Source organism: Loxodonta africana, chromosome 7, assembly GCF_030014295.1.
Source record: "Loxodonta africana isolate mLoxAfr1 chromosome 7, mLoxAfr1.hap2, whole genome shotgun sequence".
NCBI lineage: Eukaryota > Metazoa > Chordata > Mammalia > Proboscidea > Elephantidae > Loxodonta > Loxodonta africana.
Genome location: NC_087348.1, coordinates 66,085,129 through 66,103,814, shown reverse-complemented (window position 1 = coordinate 66,103,814; position 18,686 = coordinate 66,085,129). Strand labels below are relative to the sequence as shown.

The 18,686-nt window shown below is 35.2% G+C and overlaps 1 protein-coding gene across 5 annotated transcripts in view; it reads right to left on the bottom strand.

The window, feature by feature from the left end:
* Window positions 1-3,179: 3,179 nt before the first annotated feature.
* The window catches only part of PIK3C2A (phosphatidylinositol-4-phosphate 3-kinase catalytic subunit type 2 alpha), a 119,947-nt gene continuing 104,440 nt past the window's right edge, over window positions 3,180-18,686 (bottom strand). For all 5 annotated transcript variants that reach the window (XM_064288376.1, XM_064288378.1, XM_064288374.1 and 2 more), the window contains 10 exons: window positions 16,550-16,719; window positions 15,629-15,785; window positions 14,766-14,875; window positions 12,905-13,112; window positions 11,149-11,273; window positions 9,989-10,106; window positions 9,822-9,894; window positions 9,198-9,307; window positions 8,985-9,110; window positions 3,180-6,338 (listed from right to left, as the gene is read on the bottom strand). In XM_064288376.1, the coding sequence (XP_064144446.1) occupies window positions 6,156-6,338; window positions 8,985-9,110; window positions 9,198-9,307; window positions 9,822-9,894; window positions 9,989-10,106; window positions 11,149-11,273; window positions 12,905-13,112; window positions 14,766-14,875; window positions 15,629-15,785; window positions 16,550-16,719 (1,380 nt within the window). In that variant the 3' untranslated portion in view covers window positions 3,180-6,155. The remainder of the gene's footprint in view (window positions 6,339-8,984; window positions 9,111-9,197; window positions 9,308-9,821; window positions 9,895-9,988; window positions 10,107-11,148; window positions 11,274-12,904; window positions 13,113-14,765; window positions 14,876-15,628; window positions 15,786-16,549; window positions 16,720-18,686) is intronic.

Below are 18,686 nucleotides of genomic sequence, written 5' to 3'. Positions count from 1 at the left end.
CTAAGCAATCCTCCAGAAAACTACTGAAACTAATAGAAGAGTTCAGCAGAGTATTGGGATACAAGATAAACATACAAAAATCAGTTGGATTCCTCTACAACAACAAAAAGAACACTGAAGAGGAAATCACCAAATCAATGCCATTTAGGTGAAGGGAAGGACAATACTCAATACATGGAAGGTCAGCTCAACTGGACTGGGCCTAAAGCAAAGAAGTTTCCGGGACAAACTGAATGCTTCAAAGGTCAGTGGAGCAAGGGCGGGGGTTTGGGGACTATGGCTTAAGGGGACTTCTAAGTCAATTGGCAAAAATAATTCTATTATGAAAACATTCTCCATCCCACTTTAAAGTGTGGGGTCTGGGGTCTTAAATGCTAACAAGTGGCCATTTAAGATGCATCAATTGGTCTCAACCCACCTGGATCAAAGGAGAATGAAGAACACCAAGGTCACACAATAACTATGAGCCCAAGAGACAGAAAGGGCTACATGAACCAGAGACTACATCATCCTGAAACCAGAACTAGATGGTATCCAGCCACAACCGATGACTGCCCTGACGGGGAGCACAACAGAGAACCTCTGAGGGAGCAGAACAGTGGGATGCAGACCCCAAATTCTCATAAAAAGACCAGACTTAATGGTCTGAGACTAGAAGAATCCCGGTGGTCATGGTCCCCAAACCTTCTGTCAGCCCAGGACAGGAACCATTCCTGAAGACAACTCATCAGACATGGAAGGGCCTGGACAATGGGTCGGAGAGAGATGCTGATGAGTGAGCTACTTGTATCAGGTGGACACTTGAGGCTGTGTTGGAATCTCCTGTCTGAAGGGGAGATGGGAGGGCAGAGAGGGTTAGAAACTGGCAAAACAGTCAGGAGAGACTGGAAGGAGGGAGCGGGCTGACTCATTAGGGGGAGAGTAAGTGGGAGTATGGAGTAAGGTGTATATAAGCTTATATGTGACAGACTGACTTGATTTGTAAACTTTCACTTAAAGCACAATAAAAATTATTTAAAAAAAATTCACTTGCAAGTTTTTGTTTGAGTATCTAGGAGTGGAATTGCTGGTCATATAGGAACTAGCTTTTTTGAAGAACTTCGAAACTGTCTTCCACAGCAGGTGCACCACTTAACATTCCCACCAGCAATGTATGAAGGCTCCAGTTCCTCCACATTCCCACCTATGCTTATTTTCTGATTTTTTGATTATAGCCTTTCTAGTGGGTATGAAGTGATATAACATTGTAGTTTTGATTTGCATTTCCCCAGTGACTAATGATGTTGAACATCTTTACATGTACTTTTTGTCCATTTGTATATTTTCCTTGGATAAATGTCTACTTAAATACTTTGCCCATTTTTTAATTGGATTGTCTTTTTGTTTTAACAGTTCTTTATATATTCTGGATACAAGTCCCTTGTCAGATATATGATTTGCAAATATTTTATCCCATTCTGTGATGTTTCTTCACTTCCTTGGTAGTGTCCTTTCATCCACAAAGTTTTAAATTTTGATGAAGCTCAATTTTTCCATTGTTGCCTGTGCTTTTTGTGACATATTTAAGAAATTGCCTAATTCAAGGTCATTAAGATATACATCTCTGTTTTCTTCTAAGAGTTTTATAGTTTTAGCTCTTAGATGCATTTTGAATTCGTTTTTGTATATGGAGTAAGGTAAAGGTCCAACTTCATTCCTTTGCATGTGGTTATCCATTTGTCCCAGTACAATTTGTTGGAAAGACTATACTTTTGCCATTAAGTGGTCTTGGCACCCTTGTGTGTGGGTCTGTTCTGGATCATGATTCAAGCAAAGAAAAATAACCAAACAGTTGTTCTGTTCAAACAAAAATACAACCACAAAAATAAAAAAACCTCAGTGGACAGATTTAACAGTTGAAGAGAGAAATAATGAATTGGAAGAGATGTCAGAATAAATTATTGAGAGCCCACCACCCCCTCCCTCCAAAAAGGAAAATATGGAAGAGAAGTCAAAAGACATGGAAGAGAGTGGGAAGTTCTTTCATTTAATCAGAGGTCCAAAGGAAAGTAGAGGGAGAATGTGGCAGATAAAATTTTTGAAAATATAACGGCTACCAATTATTCAGAACTAAAGAAAGTTACTGATCCACTGATTTAGAATCCCATCTATGCCTAGGCATGTCTTAGTAAAACTGTAGACAGAGAGAAAATTCTTAAAAGCAGCCAGTGAAAAGACAGCTTACCTTCAAAGAAGCAATAATTAGACTGATAACTTACTTCCCAAAATAAATAATGGAAGCCAGAAGACATTGGTATGATATCTTCAGTGTGTTGCAAGAAAGAAACTGCTAGCCTAGAATTCTGTACCCAGCGAAAATATCTTTCAGGAATGAGGGATATCTGAATACTGACTGAATATTTGGTAGTATTAAGGAGTTCATATTTTTAAACTTGAAAAATTTTAGGTATAATAATGGGTACTGTAGTTTTTTTGGAGTATTTTTAGAGATACACACCAAAATGTTTATGGATGAAATGATGCCTGGGATTTGCTTCAAAATAATAATGTAGAACAGATAGGGATATGGATCAAACAATACAAGGCCTAAATCAATAATTTTTGAAGCTGTGTGATGGATACATGAGGTCTACTTTGGTGTCTGTTTAAAAACTTGCCTAATAAAGTTTTTTTTTTTTAAAGACTGAAATAGTTTTTTTCCTGACAAAAACTGTGTTTGTTACCCCAAGACTTGGATCTAATTGTTTGTCATTGCTCTTTCATGGTCTCTGGACCCTTTTATATGTTACATTTTGGGTCAGAGAACTATACTTTCACATTGGCATTATTCTACATTTCTCAGTTCTATAGATGTATTGATAACATGGCTGATGCTGTGTTATTTAAGTACACTGCCAAAGGCCAGGGACCATACTCACAGAAGCGTTTCTCTTCTAAGGAATGGTGATAGGGTTGTAGCAAAATGGTAGCAAGTCAAACCTTTAAAAAACCACAGTTAGAAGTCAAACTCTCTATTTGGCCGTTTTTAGGGGCAAGTGACAGGCTATTTCTGAAATTCAGGATTATTTGAACACAATAAACTTCCTGGGTGAGGTGCAGAGAATGGTAACAGTGACCTTGTATCAAATTTGAGCCAAAAATGTTAGTATGGTGGTGAGGAATAAACAATAAAAAAAAAATAGAGTTCTTTAATTCAGAAATATTTTAATACAATCAAAGTACAGCTATGAAGTCATATTTAATCCACTGCATATATTCAAGGTATTAATAAAAATATTATACATCTTTATTCACTACCTTAATATAATTAGATTATTTGGTTCTTAGAGATGAGACTAATCATATTCACTCATATTTGCACTGCTAGTCAAACAGCATGTAAATTAATCTATAGATGATGATAATGGGAATTCAGTCCTTTTTAATCTGAAGCCTAAGTATCAAAAATTAATGTGTTCTTTTCTTTTTTAAATACCACAACACTTGAATCCTAGAAAGAACAGTCAACCAATTTAAGGCAAGATAATGAAATTTTTATACAACTCTAATGTGAAAGAGATAAAAGAATACTTTAGCCAAGATCATACATACTTTAACATTCAGATACCTGTAGATTCATATAAAGACAACGATAAAAACATCAGTGCAAATTTTCTATTGGGTTCCTCAGTAGAGAACATAATAGGTTCTTGGAGTAAAACATTATCTTCAAATCCCAAAACACTGGTAAGAGGAAAGGATTCTTCTGGTACAGAATGTACGTGTAGCATGATTATTTTTACTCAAAGATGCGTATAAAATAGTGATTATACATAAAAATTAGTGTCATTGCCAGTTTACTTAAACTCTTGTTTTTATTTGATTGAAAGCTTTTAAAAAAGTTTAAAAATCCTACTGATTTTAAATCTACTGGTAGTAGTACTGTAAAGAGGCTCCTCTGTCCGTTTTTTTCCTTCTTTTGGTATGGGTCGAAGATTAGAGTTTCACAAAGAAGTAACATATATTAAAGTATACGTAAAATATGTATGTGGCGGTATGTGTATTTTTTAATGACCAAGGAAGGCACAACAATGAGTTAAAATAAAACATCATTACCACTTGTTCTGAACTCTGGTTAACTGTACAGTATTAATCATAATATACACTTTTCGATAAGATGCCAGATTTCTTGTAACTACAAGCTCTATTATTTGAGCTAAAAGACACTGCTGTAAGACTGCAAAAAGCAGTACACGTTGAGTCAAATTAACAATGATACCTTTTACCAAGACAGCACGTTTGTTTTCATGGCTAAGTGACAACTGATGGAATGGAATCAGGTCTCAAAAGCATTAAGTGAATATTTAAGTACATTTGCAAAGCTACTTACGTACTTTAAGGAACTGTTTACTGGATGTGGGAGAAGCAAATAAATGGTGGTGCTTTGATGTACACTTGAATTAACTTATTAAATAGGCAACACATTTTAGGATTAAAAAAAAAAAAGACATTCATATATCATACTCATGGGTTTTCCTACAAATGGACCATTAGTGTTAGGCACCAAAAATTTCAAGTTTTTAAAATTTTTTTCTACTGATACATCCTCAACCCTTTTATTTCTGCTCTGCAGTTATCACCACTTACGTTAAACATGTACACACACACAAAAAAATTTCTGTTCTGGGCAATGGAATTTGAGGTTGCCCCATTTCTCTTGGTGCTCTTCACTGCAGATCTGTCAGCTACCTCATAGCAACTAGACTGCTGCCATCTCTCGTGCCACTTAAAACTTGTCTGACTTCCTATTCTAGCCACAGGAGTAAATATTGTACGCACGTATTTATCCAAGCTAAACACAATTTATTTGTGAAGGTGAATGAATAACTAATAAAAATGAATCTTATTCTTAATGGCTACTCTAGAGTAATTTCAATTAAGTCCTTTTGATTCTGAATTCTGATATATTAAGGAAAATAATTCTTTCATATGGTTGTACGCTGTTTACAATGTAACCAAGGCCAATTTTAAGACAAACTTCTCCATAAATATCTATGTTTAAATTCAGTCTGGACCAAAGAATCCTGATCCTGTGCCTCTTATGAAGAGTCTGCCCAACTCACGGAGTTCTTAGAGCAAGTAGGAATGGATGGGCACACAGGTGAATAATTTTCACTTCTTTAATGAAGGAGTAGTCTAAGTATACGGAGGTGAAATCACCAAACTTCAAGTCACACCACTGGGAATAAATGTAGGATTATAACGGAATGATGGAATTTAGTATAAAAAATACATTAATCAATCTTTTTCAATTAGTGAAAAACAAAGACTTAAATCAAATGGCTTGACTATTTAACTAAGTCACAAATAAGTAGAGAATGACCTTTCTGTGGGAAAAACATTAGTAAACGTAATTTCTTATCTTTAGTAAACTAAAAGTGAGTGAAAACTATGTATTAATTATTTATCAAAAGTCAGGAAAAAACATCAGAAATGAAATGCTAGGGAAGCATATGAAGTTAAGGCACCATTATTTACAACTTCGGTAATTGGCACTTTATTCTGAAAAAGGCTTTAAAGTCATGAATAATAAAAAGCAGTATTATTTTTCCCCTACTTCTTTAAACTATTTAGTAGTTCTTAACATAACTATGTGTTATTTGTGCTTTGCTTTTCATCCCTGTTAATAGCAGCTGCATTATATAGTAACATCCCATGCCTTTCCTTTCCTTTGGTGTTTGTGAACATACACTGTGGTAAAGGCGCATAGCAGGAAGACAAATATTCTGTGTCAGGGTAAGAAACAATGCAAAATAGGTGGCTGAACTGACCTAGTACTATCAGACCAAACCAAAGCTATTACTCTGAATTAGTCAAGAGAGGATTAAAATCTCCACCAATTCAAAGCCATTTTCAAGACTTATTATACATTAATTCTAGGGTTCGTAGGATTCTATATAATGACATTAAAACAGAAATGGCTTCTGCAAGTCCATAAAAGTTTGTTTTGTGACTCTTGGTCCAATTGTTGAAATAGAACAAGTATATTGAACTTCATAATTTCTGTCCAAGTATAAAATACTATACATAATTCACAATTAGGTGTGTGTCTGTTCAGAAACATTTATAAAAACTGTTCTTGCTTTCTTGCTTCCAAAGCTCAGAAATTCACTAGCTTACAAATAGGTTGCTGCAGTCAGCTGATACCACTTAACCGTCTCTTTACTCAAGTTGAAATCTTTCAGAGGCAGGGTTATTCCACCCAAGAAAAAATTCTCCCGTAGGGATTCTGCACTGAGTACACTTAGTTGAAGTTCTCTTTGTTTAAGGGTTTCTTTGCTGTATCCACTGTACACAAGCTATAGCAAACGAAAAATGAAACGGTAAATTACAAGTTAGTTACAGTAAAATGGTTCTTTTTGCAGAATTTTATGTAAAATCATAAGTGAGAATATTAGCCAAAAAGTGGCCATAAATCAATGACATTACCACAAATTTGGTGGACTTTGTCTGAATACTTTAAAAGCACATTTTGTATTTCAGGAGTCCTGGACTGTGCTATTGTTCCTTTGGGTGTCTGACATGCATGGAGCAGCAAACGTGTTTTTTCTGAGATAGAGGTGACGGGGAGGGCGAAAGAAACTACATGGTAGTATGCCTTAAGAAGAAGCCCCAGTGCCTGCTAACCAAAAGGGTGGTGGTTTGAACCCACCAGCCTCTCTGAGGGAGAAAGATGTGGCAGTCTGCTTCCGTAAAGATTTACAGCCTTGGAAACCCTATAGGGCAGTTCTACTGTTCTGTAGAGTTGTTGTGAGTGGTATGCCTTAAGATGACCTGCCAGCTGGGAATGGAAGGAAGCAAACTGGGACAGCACAACTGTAATTATTTTATAAAAAGGGGGAGGTAAAAATTTCCTTTGTTGTCTTTTTCTGCTAGATTTTACACCATGAAATGATGGCTTCTGATTATCCATAATTCAACACAAACTTATCAGCTAAAAATGCAGTCAACGACAAATCTTGAGTGTTGTAAAACTACCCTAATTCAAACTTTCATCATCTTCAACAGTTAACTCAGAATCCCCGCCCCCCAAAGCCTCACCAGAAGTTCTGAGAAATAATTCTTTAACCTAATCCTGTTTGTGTTAAAATAACTAAAAAAACAAAAACTGACAACATTTCATTTTCTTGACAGTCCAACAGTAACTAGAAAAGGAAAGCCATACAGTACTGCTTTTTAAGGACAATACCAACTGGTCTTCACAAAGCATCCTATATGTTTTTAAGGGGTGAAAGGATCTTCTATAGTTTTAAAATTTATAACCTTGATGAAAATTCAAATTATTTACTTCCATCTCTATTCAGACATTTTTGTGGGGATGTAATGTTAACATATACAAATAATGTGATGTTTATTCTAAGTAATTGAACGATGGGGGAGGACCTTAGCAGGTTTTAGTAAGTCAGTAAATTTATAAGTTGACCGTATCTGAGCAAAGTCACAGTTCTGTTCCACACAGATCATCTAATGCTTTGCTAATACTTTCAGTTTTGAGCACTCTGCTTTAAGAGGGTTACTGACAGACTGAAACATGTTTGAAAGAGAATGACCTGGACTGTGAAAGGATTTTGAAACTATCTTTTCAAGTGAAGGTAAAGGTACCAAAGATTTTTTATAAAAGAAGAAACAGGGTATTTGAAATTCAACTATCGGAAGGGATGTCATGTAAAAGAAGAGTAATTCTGTGGGGCTCCAAGAGGTACAACTGAGATGTATGGGTCCAAATCACAGGGAATAAAGATTTCAGCTCAGTATAAAATACTATCTCCTAAGAGCTAGAGTCGCCTAAGACAAACTGAATGGCCTGGAAATATTTAAGTATAGATTGGAGAACCACATTTTTTTTTTAATTGTGCTTTAGATGAAGGTTTACAGAATTAGTTTCTCATTAAACAATTAACACACACATTGTTTTGTGACATTGGTTGCCAGCCCCACAGTGTGTCAATATTCTCCCCTTCTTGACCTTGGTTCTCCATTTCCACCCATCCAGCTTTCCTATCCCTTCCTGCCTTCTTATCCCTGCCCCTGGCCTGGTGTGCCTATTTAGTCTCGTACATATGGTTGAGCTATATGTATTATTGTTTATGGGCCTGTCTAATCTTTGACTGAAGGATGAACCTCAGGAGTGACTTAAGTACTGAGTTAAAAGGCTGTCTCTTTTTTTCTGGGGGCCATACTCTCAGGGTTTCTCCAGTTTCTGTCAGGCCACTAAGTCTGGTCCTTTTTTGTAAGTTTGAATTTTGTCCTACATTCTTCTCTAGCTCTGTCCTACCCTCTATTGTGATTCTTGTCAGAGTAGTCAGTGGTGGTAGTCAGGCACCATCTAGTTGAGCTAGACTCAGTCTGGTGGAGGCTGTGGTACTTGTGGTACATTAGTCCTTTGCACTAATCTTTCCCTTGTGTCTTTGGTTTTCTTCATTCTCCCTTGCTCCAGATGGGGTGGGGCCAGTGGAGTATCTTAGATGGCCACACATAAGCTTTTAAGAACCCAGGCGCTATTCACCAAAGTAGGATGTAGAACATTTTCCTTATAAACTATGCTATGCCAATTGACCTAGATGTCCCCTGGAAGCATGGTCCCCAGTCCTCAGCCCAGTAATTCAGTCTCTCAGGGAGCCTGGATTTGTCTATGAAGCTTCTATGACTTTGCCTTGGTCAAGCTGTGCTGGCTTCTCCAGTACTATGTACTGTGGAGAACCACTTTTTAAAAATGTTATAGAATGGGCTCAAGGACTAGAAGGATAGTTCAATCATATGACCCTTAAGGTCTTTTTAAAATCTAAAAGTTCTATGATTGAGGGTTTTCTTTTGCATCATTTGGTTAAATCCCATTGGATTGCAATTGAATTGCTTTTCTAGTACTCTAAATAATTCAGCAACTAATGCTTTAAAATTAACCAAACAATAAATCTAGGAAATTTTTAGAAATTATTTCAACTTACCATTTCATTGAATGTTGGATTCCTAGTTTTTCGTGAAATTTTGGTTTTACGTTTGGATGTTTTGTGGGTATCTGGAAGTAGGTATGTTTTGACATATGGATTTGGGTCAGCCCCATCCTCGGTAACCTATAAAGAAAAACAGTCCCTTAACAATAATGATTCCTACCAAGATGTAGGTTACCTTTATAATCATCAATCTTTGTAATCACTCACAAGATCTTTGATATGCATCACCATGATGAAAAGAGTACCATTTCGGTAAGAGACAGATAATTTCACTGCTCCTCCTATTTGGCCTGGAGTAGGACTGAAAGGACCTGCAACTGAAAAGATAAATACTTTCATCTTTATTTCATTCTGTTTGCAGTGGTTCAAACTACAACAAAAGAATTCTGTTTTACTTATGTAGACCATCACATGTAGAAACAAAATAGAACAACAACAAAAAACATCAAAGGACCTGGTAGGCCACTGATTTACACTTCTTTAGTAATCACACCCTATTACCAAAAACCAAATCAAACCCATTGCTGTCGTGTCAATTCCGACTCAGAGTGACCCTGTAGGACAGAGTAGAACTGCCATATAGGGTTTCCAAGAAGTGCCAGGTGGATTCGAACTGCCAACCTTTTGGTTAGCAGCCATAGCTCTTAACCACCACGCCACCAGGGTTTCCAATCACACCCTATTAGGAAAGCTGTCTTATATTTGTCCAGAAATAGACTAGCTTAGAAGAACACTCTTTTCCCCCTGTCACTATGGCACATCCACTGAGAAGCACAGACCTGCAGGTCACAGGGAAGCCATGAATTATCTACAAAGAGAAAAAAATCTCACCTGCAGACCTAGCTATTCCTTCAGCTTTCTCATCACGAAGTAAAGGGTGGAAAAAAGTACAAACAAGATCACACTAAGATTGAAGGGAAAAAAAAAAGAGTCATTAGTTTAAACATAATATAGCATAAAAGGTACAGTACTTATCACTTCTCATTTGGGAAGATCACCTCTGCTACGTCTGCTGATGCACTCATCAAACTCTGTAAATAGCTGTTTAACTCAATTTTCCTTTTGGCCGCTACATCTTTTATGTGTGTTCTTCCTAGAACCATCCTATTAGGAAAGCTACGAAAGAAAAACAGAAACAAGTGGGATTTAAATGATTTCATCTGAAGTCTTTGTAGACTCAAGCACAATATTTACTTAGAAATACACTTTTTTACATACTTAAATGCAAAGTAGTCTTAATTCGTAATAAAGTACTTTTTTGTTAATTTTCCTTCAAGAAAGTACAGGCTTTTTTTAAGTACTGAAGATGAAATAGCTCAATTACCCATTATCCTTTTATGTACCTTGGTACAAAAGGTTCACATGTTGCTAATTTCCTATATTTATTACTGGAAGCGGGGAATAGGTTATTTGCTTATTTTTCTACTTATTTCTTCTCAAGATGAATCATCCACAAATATTTTATCCAGCTCTGATCCCCGAAAAAATCATTAATCATCTACAGCTATTGTAGACACCAGTTAAATTCACAAATAATGACAAAGAGCCTAAGTCAGGTGCTGAAAGGATAACCTCAACTCTGCTTTTTTTGGTGGCAGTGGGAAAACGAGACTACACACGGAAATGATCTCTGATACCCACTTGATTTCCTCCTTACTTCTGAAATCTAGTCTGAGAAGAGTATGAGCAACTTGATGCACGTAACCTACTGGTCATTAAACTACATTAAAACTAAGGGTTTCTAAAGGGTATCAAATACAAAACTAAGCATTAAGATTTTGATTAATAGTTTTAATGTTAAGTTTGCCTCAATTTAGTATTTTTTAGAGGGGCTCAGTATTTTTAAACCAAGATTCCAAATCATTATCTTGTTTTGCTTACTATGGTAGAGACAAATTCAAAACCTTAATTAAAATTAGAAATCCAGAAAATCCCATATTTTAAGTTTAATGTATTCACCATTTTTTCACTGAACAAGAACGTATAGCTTGTCTATGTTTAGAACTGTATTGGGACTTTGTGATAAAAAAGAAAATAAGTCAGGCACGGTCCACAGTAACTTACTAAATGTTACACAAAGCTTTTGACTTACATTTGATAACAAAGAAATTATTTCCTAGCAAAAAAGGATCATTAATATACAAGGACAGGAACATACCCTGGTAACTTCCAAAGTGGAAAAATAATACTGAGCTTATTGTGAAGTTCTTGAAACTCGTCAAAAGTCCGGAAGACAAAAGATGGTTCAAGCTGTCCTTCCCTCAAAATTCGGACTACATAAATCTGAAAAGAAATTACACTCCAAACTCACATTAAATTTATAATAAAGCCTCCTTTTCTGACAGAAAGAAAATTTATAACTTGACTGTTGTATGTAGTCCAAGTGCTTTTAACTTGTAATATACATGTTACCAACAGGAAACAGCAAATACAAAAGTCATATTTAGAGCACATCTAACTAGATTCTAAGAATGATCATAATCCTTGTAAAATACATAACAAGAACTTAAAAGTGAAAGCCATCTTATTTCTAGGATTAAATAATTAATATACTTCCCAAATCTATAAATTTAATGCATTTCTAATGAAAATGTTAATAAGTAAGCTCACTGGAAAGAGTAAATGTGGAAAAAAGGCAAACTTTATAGGGTCGGGCGGATGACGGAAAATTTGTCTTACTGGATATTTAAATTATACAATTACAGAACTTAAAGAGTGTAATACTGGTCCAGAAAGAGTCAGATATATCTATGGAAGAACAGAAATAAATTCAGAAATATATATAAACTTAGTGTTTTTTTTAGTGTATAGAAAGGTGGCATTATAAATCACTGGGGAAAGAATGAACTACTTAATAAGATGGTATTAAGATAATTAGATACCTTTAAAGGTAAATCCCTAGTTATTTATAAAAATAAGTTCTAGAAGTATGGAAGTTTTAAATGTAAAAAAAAAAGTATAAAAGAAAACAAAGGAGTTTTTTTTTTAATATCTGGGGTGGGTAAGACCTAGGAATGATGTATGTCCCAGAAATCATTTAAAAAAAAAAAAGAAATGGGCAGATATGACAATATAAAAGAAAAAATTCCAGTAAATTTATAAGACAAACGACTGACTAGGATAAAATAGCTACAGAACAAAAGGTTTAATGTCCTGCAATCAACTGAAAACAACAATAAAAACCTAATACAAACATGGTCACAATATGAACAGATGAAAAGTACTTTTCAAGAGAAACAAAATATTCAATAAACATACAAAAAAATACTAAAATTTATTAATGATAAAATAGGTAAAAATTAAAATAATAGAGAAATTACTTTTAAAATCTATTAGTTTGCCAAAAAATCAGAAGACTGACAGTGCTGGAAGATATTACCAAACAAAAATATTATGACAAGGGTAAAAAATAGTAACAATAAAGATGGCATTGTATACTATGGAGTGGGAAAGAGCACACGGAAGATATCCTATTTTTATTCAAAAACAAACTTTATGTATGTGTTATGATACACAATAAACTTTATTCCTAGAGAGCAGAATGGGAACTTAGGCTTTTTACTTTATATATTTCTGTACTGGCTGAATTACAATGAGCAAGCTTTACTTTTGAAATTAAGAAAAAATTGAAAATAAGTAAAATGAGAAAAGCAGAGTAATAGCATACTTATAGCCTTATCTCTGAAAAGAAGAACATTATTTGGCCCTCGTGGTTTTGTTTTGAAGCAAATTTACCAAGGACTAAGTATCAATAAAATATGATATCTGAAGTACATTTATTTTTGGACAATCCATGGAAGAAATAAGCATGAATAGAACAGGTGCTTAGAACCTCAGCAGAGTCAGTGAAGGAAGTAGGAAAAGAGGACAACAATGCATGCATGAGTGTCTACAAGTACTTAAACCAAACTTACATAATGTTTATCTGGGTTGTATTTCTTGTGATATGTGAAAACAGAGACTTCCTTGATTCGACCGTCTTGTCTAAAGGAGTACGTTTTGGGTGAAAATGAAAGGATGGGCTCATCATTAGAAGGAAGACCAGAAAAACGCAGCTGAGCAAGGTTGTGAATGAAGAAGTTAAACTTTGTGGCAATGCTCCCCAAACTTGACTCAATCAGCCTAAAAAAAAAGAAAAAACAGAAAGCTTGTTAACAGTAAATGTTCACATAAATGCATGCTCACTCTTTTAACATAATAAAAGATGAAAAGCACTTTCACTCCTTTAAAAATATTAAGCAGATTCTCTTTTCCAAGGATTTTGTTCTACAGGACAAAACCCATTAAAATACATCTCATCCTAACAAAAAATTTTAGCTTAAGAAAGTTTCCATTCCATGCCACTGTCTCCATGAAATGATGCTTGGTTTTCTTAAGCCCTGTGGGGTCCAAGGCTAATTAAAGAGCTATAAGGGATAAAAGATGATTGGCATAATGCTAAAAAGATGATCTGATTATTTTATTCTTTGGTACTAAAGGGAGAAAGTGACAACCAAACAGGTATGAAAGAAAGCATCCAAAGCAATCATATTTTTAAAAATCCCTTCTATCAAAAAGTAGAATCTGGTGTCAGATTTCTTCCAAAAAAAAAAAAAAAAAAAACCAAACCCATTGCCATCGAGTTGATTCCGACTCATAGTGACCCTAAAGGACAGAGTAGAACTGCCCCATAGGGTTTCCAAGGAGTGCCTGGTAGATTTGAACTGCCAGTCTTTTGGCTAGCAGATGCCTTCAGATAATATTAATTTCACTCAGCTGGGAGAAGAAGTTTTGACAGGTTGGGGAGTTTGGTGGGGATAAATTTGGAAGGCAGGCCTGGTTAGAACATTTTAAGCAAGCAAAGGAATAAGTCTCAGAAACCAGATAAAGGAAGCCAAAAAGAAGAGACAGATTTAAAAACAGAAGTAAGAGAACTTCAAACACAGGTTTTTTGCCTGCTGTGTAGTTTTGCCGGGGGGAGCCAACAAATCTCTTCAAAAAACAAACAAATAAAACCTATCAATACCTAAATTATCAGGATTATTTTGGAAGGTTAGACAAAAACAGCTTCCTTCAACTCAGCCCAGACTCTTTAAAACTAAGGAAGTCCAGTCCAGTGTTTTCTACCTCTTCTCCAGTGAGAGTTCTGAAGAAGGCAAGAAAAAAAGGAGAGAAAAGAACATGAGCTCATATGTTCCTCCCTGCTGTGGTATTACGATGATGTGGCAGCAGAAGTCAGTGATCTGCCTGGTCACCAGACTTTTATTTGCCAGGAAAATTGCTTTAAAAGCATTAAGGACAAATTCAGTTGTCAGCCACTGATAACATGCATTTCAAGTACTATGGCCTACAATAACAGTTTACAACAACGGTGTCCCAGGATTTGCTGCTTTAAGCACTTAAGGTATAGACAGAAATTGTTATGGCAGAACCCTGAAAAACAGTTTAGTGCGGGTATCCTTTTAGAAAGAAACCTTAAGGAGGTATTTTGCACTATGGAAAACATGTTTCACAGAAATAGTTCATAAAACACACTTTTAGAATTGAAATCATATATTAAATAAACCTTGAGATTACATTTTGAGAAAAATATATCTATTTTAAGTGCTTTTGTAAATCCTTTATATTTATTCAGAAAATAGACTTTTGACAACCTACTATTTACTCATACAAATATGAATCAATTTTTTTTTCTATGAATCAGAATTTTGGTATGTAGCACTTGTTTAAACAAAGGTAAAACAAATAAAAGCCAAATTCTATGAGCCTTCTCCAATATACTTAAACACGTCTTACCTAGTAAAGAAAATTGTAGCTTCTGCATCTGTAGTTTGGGGTTGAAGTGCATCTCTAACATATTTCAAATCTTGAATACTTGTGAGTTCTGGTAACCCAGAAGGAATCATCTATAAGAGAAAAAAAACACGTTTCAGGAATTAAAAAAAAAAAAAAAAAAATCTGTTCTCCACCTTTCCACGCAAGCTGGTCAAGTTATCAGAATAAAGCAAACAAACAAAAAAAATCATAGTTTGAGAACTCTGTTAAGGGTTTGGGGGACCTAGGCGATTCTCTTACAAATGAAAAAATTTAAGACCAAGTAAGTAGTGACTTGTTGGAAGTCACAAAGCCAGTCTATGGGATAGAAACTGTGAAATCCAGGCCTCTTCTTTTCTAGTTCTCTGTTCTTACTACTACAAAAATTTCAGTCACAATTAGCATAGCAGTTTCTTGTTTTTTACTTTTTACCTGAGTATATATATCCAGAAAAGTACAGAAATCCTGAGTGTAAAAGCTTAATGAAATTTCACAACCTGAATATACCCAGATTAAGACAGAAAACATTTAGCAGCATTCCAATTGTTCCCCTAGGGCTTCCCTTTAGTTACTACTCTCCACTCCCAAGGTAACCACTCTACTGACTTACTTTTTGTACTTTATATAAATGGAGTCATACAGTATGCACTGTGTCGGACTTCTTTCACATAGTATCCATTTTTAAATAGCTCAGTAATAATATATTTGGCATTTGTGACTACAGTAAATTTTATTTAATAAATTTCATTCTAAAATCACAAAATATCCTTTTTTTAGATACTGAAACAATGATGCATCAATAATTAATATAAAATTAATTAAGTTCTTGCAAAGAACAGAGTTACCAGTGAAAGGAGGTTAAGAAAGAGGTTTGTCTGCTTTCTTATCAAGTTGTAGGCCTGGCAGCAGAGGTCCACAAACAACTGGAAACGAATGGTGGGCTTTTCACCCCCATTAATGACATATGCCATATCAGAGGTCAGCACAAAAGGAGCCCGATCCCTATTTAAAAAGAAAGTACACATGAACATTATTTACAGACACATAATGAAATGGTGGTATTGCTACTTAATTATTACTAATAACATGGTTATTAAACTAAGCTATCTGAGCCATAGCAAGTTCTGACTGGGAAAGCTATTATCAAGCAGTTTTGAATTTCCATAATTTTTAAAATTTATATTTTCTGGGAAGCCATCATAAAATAATTTCATTATTAGGTAAAAGTTACAAATGAAATTTTCTCCAAGGTGGTATTTATAAATCCATACAGAGCAGTTACAAACACAAACAAACAAAACCCACTGCTGTTGAGTCGATTCTGACTCATAGCGACCCTACAGGAAGAGTAGAGCTGCGCTACAGGGTTTCCAAGGAGCAGCTAGTGGATTCAAACTGCCAACCTTTTGGTTAGCAGCCAAGCTCTTAACCATTGTGCAAACAACGTTCCGTTACAATCACGCAGATAATAATATTGTACTCAATGCCATTATAAAATTGGGGAAATTTCTAACAAGTATAGCTAACTGGATAAAATAAAATATATCCTTAATTCATTTCAACAGAATTTACTCACTCACTCATTTTGTTTGTACTGTTGTCCACTACATGGTAAAGTCATCTTTTAGGGCCTTTTTCTTCCCCAGCTGTGCCCAAAGGGAGTCACAAGGTAAAGCCCATCAAGAAATGGCGAAGTTATGGGACATTAATTTATGAAACAAGAAGCATTCTGTTTTCATTAGCAACAGCAGTGATAACATCAGTACCTTTTGAAGCTACCAAACATCTGTGCATGGCCCAAAAACTTTCCAAAGTCGATGTGAAACATGTGTCCTGTGCTTCGAAGCATTATATTGTCATTGTGCCGATCACAGATGCCTAAAACATAGGTGGCTACACAGCACCCAGCACACGAATAAATAAAATTCTCAGAAGCCTATAATAAAGACACAAAATTATTTTAGGAACAAAAATAACTACCTTTAAAGGAGGCAGGTTTACAAAGAAGATTAAGATAATTCACCGCTCTTTGAAAACGCTACTGTAATCTACTTTCTCAACAGGTATACAAATGGGGGTATGGTAATAAAAGTCAGTCCTTTCATGTTTCAAAAACAAAGGCACCCTTTTGAAGGTGCTTATTTCCCCTTCTCTCTAGCTTTTGTCTTTTGTCTCTCTAGCTTTAGGCAGAGATCCCTCTCGTCCCTACTTAGGGTAACTGCTGCCTCTGAATGGCTTTTAAGCATTATATGGCTTAAAATTTGCTCCTCACAGGTTCTGCCCTTACCACAAATGGTAACACTGAGATAAAGATTAATCTGTATAGAATGTTTTTTCCTCTTCTTTTTCGCTTGTAGGAAGGATGTGTAAATAAAGTCAGCTTATATCTAAGACATCCAATAATACCATTAATGTGTTTTGTGTTCCATTTGGTGATTCCCTATGTGTCATCTGCAAGCTTCTCAAGGCCAAGACCTTCCTTCACTTTAGTCCTGGGAATTACTAGTATTACTTACACAAGAACACAGCAAGATGCATATAATGAATACTTTTAACTACAGCATATGTATTTAGTTTACAACTCAAGATAGTGCATTTCTGAGCAGAGCAGTCACATTGCTCTACCTGTCCATGTGGTTAATTTTATTCCGTAATTCCCCAGAAATCTTACTGCTACTGTTAGGATGGTAACAACAAATGTTTATACAACACTTATCACAAACTGGGCACTACTCTCTTTCTTTCTCTGTGTAAATATTGTGTGTGTGTGTATGTATATGTATAAATATGTATGTATGTATATGTACATGTTAACTCATTTAAAAAATCTCACAACCAATGATGTAGGTACTATTATTATTACCATTTTACAGATAAGGAAATAAGCATCAGGGAGGTTAAGTTATTTGCCCAAGATTACACAATGGGTAAGTGGCAGGCAATCTGACTTCACTGACTGACTTCCCTCTTATTTAAAGCACGTAAAACAGCCAAATACATAAAAGGCCCTGAGTATATGCTATTTGACAATTATGTCAAACTTACCCAGAATCACAAAAGAGCCAATATCACTATAAACAAGTATTGGCTTCTGTTGCACTGCCTTCCCCAAGTCACAAAGAAATAAGAAAAGGGAGTGATCTTAGTTTAAAAGGCACGCAAAGGAAAAAATTCATCTGCTTTACTTTCTTAGGCCCACAGATGACATACCTGTATGTGTCTATGAAGGTGGTACATTAATGATTTGACATAAATTAGGCAGCTAAATGATGTTAAAACTGGGGTCTTCTTACATCACCATTGAAAGTGTTCCTGAGTCTCCCTTAGGCCAAGTTAGGATGGTTAGAGACCTTTATGTCCTAATATGTCCTCATATATAATTAAAAAAAATACTAAACCAAAAATAAAAAATAGATGCTTCCAATCATAATAAGAATAGCTATCAATTATACAACTTATATATACATATATTAACATACATACATATTCATTACTTTACATATATTAACACATTTAATTCTCACAACCTTATGGTACTGTATTTTTTATAGCCAAAATATATGCTACAATACCACTGTCTATAAAAACCATAATATATAATAGGTCACTGAGGCATAAAGACGTTAAATAACTTACCCAAGGCCCTGTAGCTGGTGAGTGACTTGGGGCCTGAATTCAGGCCCAGATAGTCTAGCCCATGGTTCATGCGCTTAACTACCACACGATGCTGACTCTTCCTCATTTCCCTAACTTATTCCAAGATCTTTATGATATATAACATTCCGGGTTATAAAAATAACCTCTGCTTTTCTGGCCTCTGATACATGTTTAAAATGTTTTCTGGGTAATTTAGCATCGGTTTCATTCAGATTCCTGCCATTAAATGCATTCTGTTTTATATTC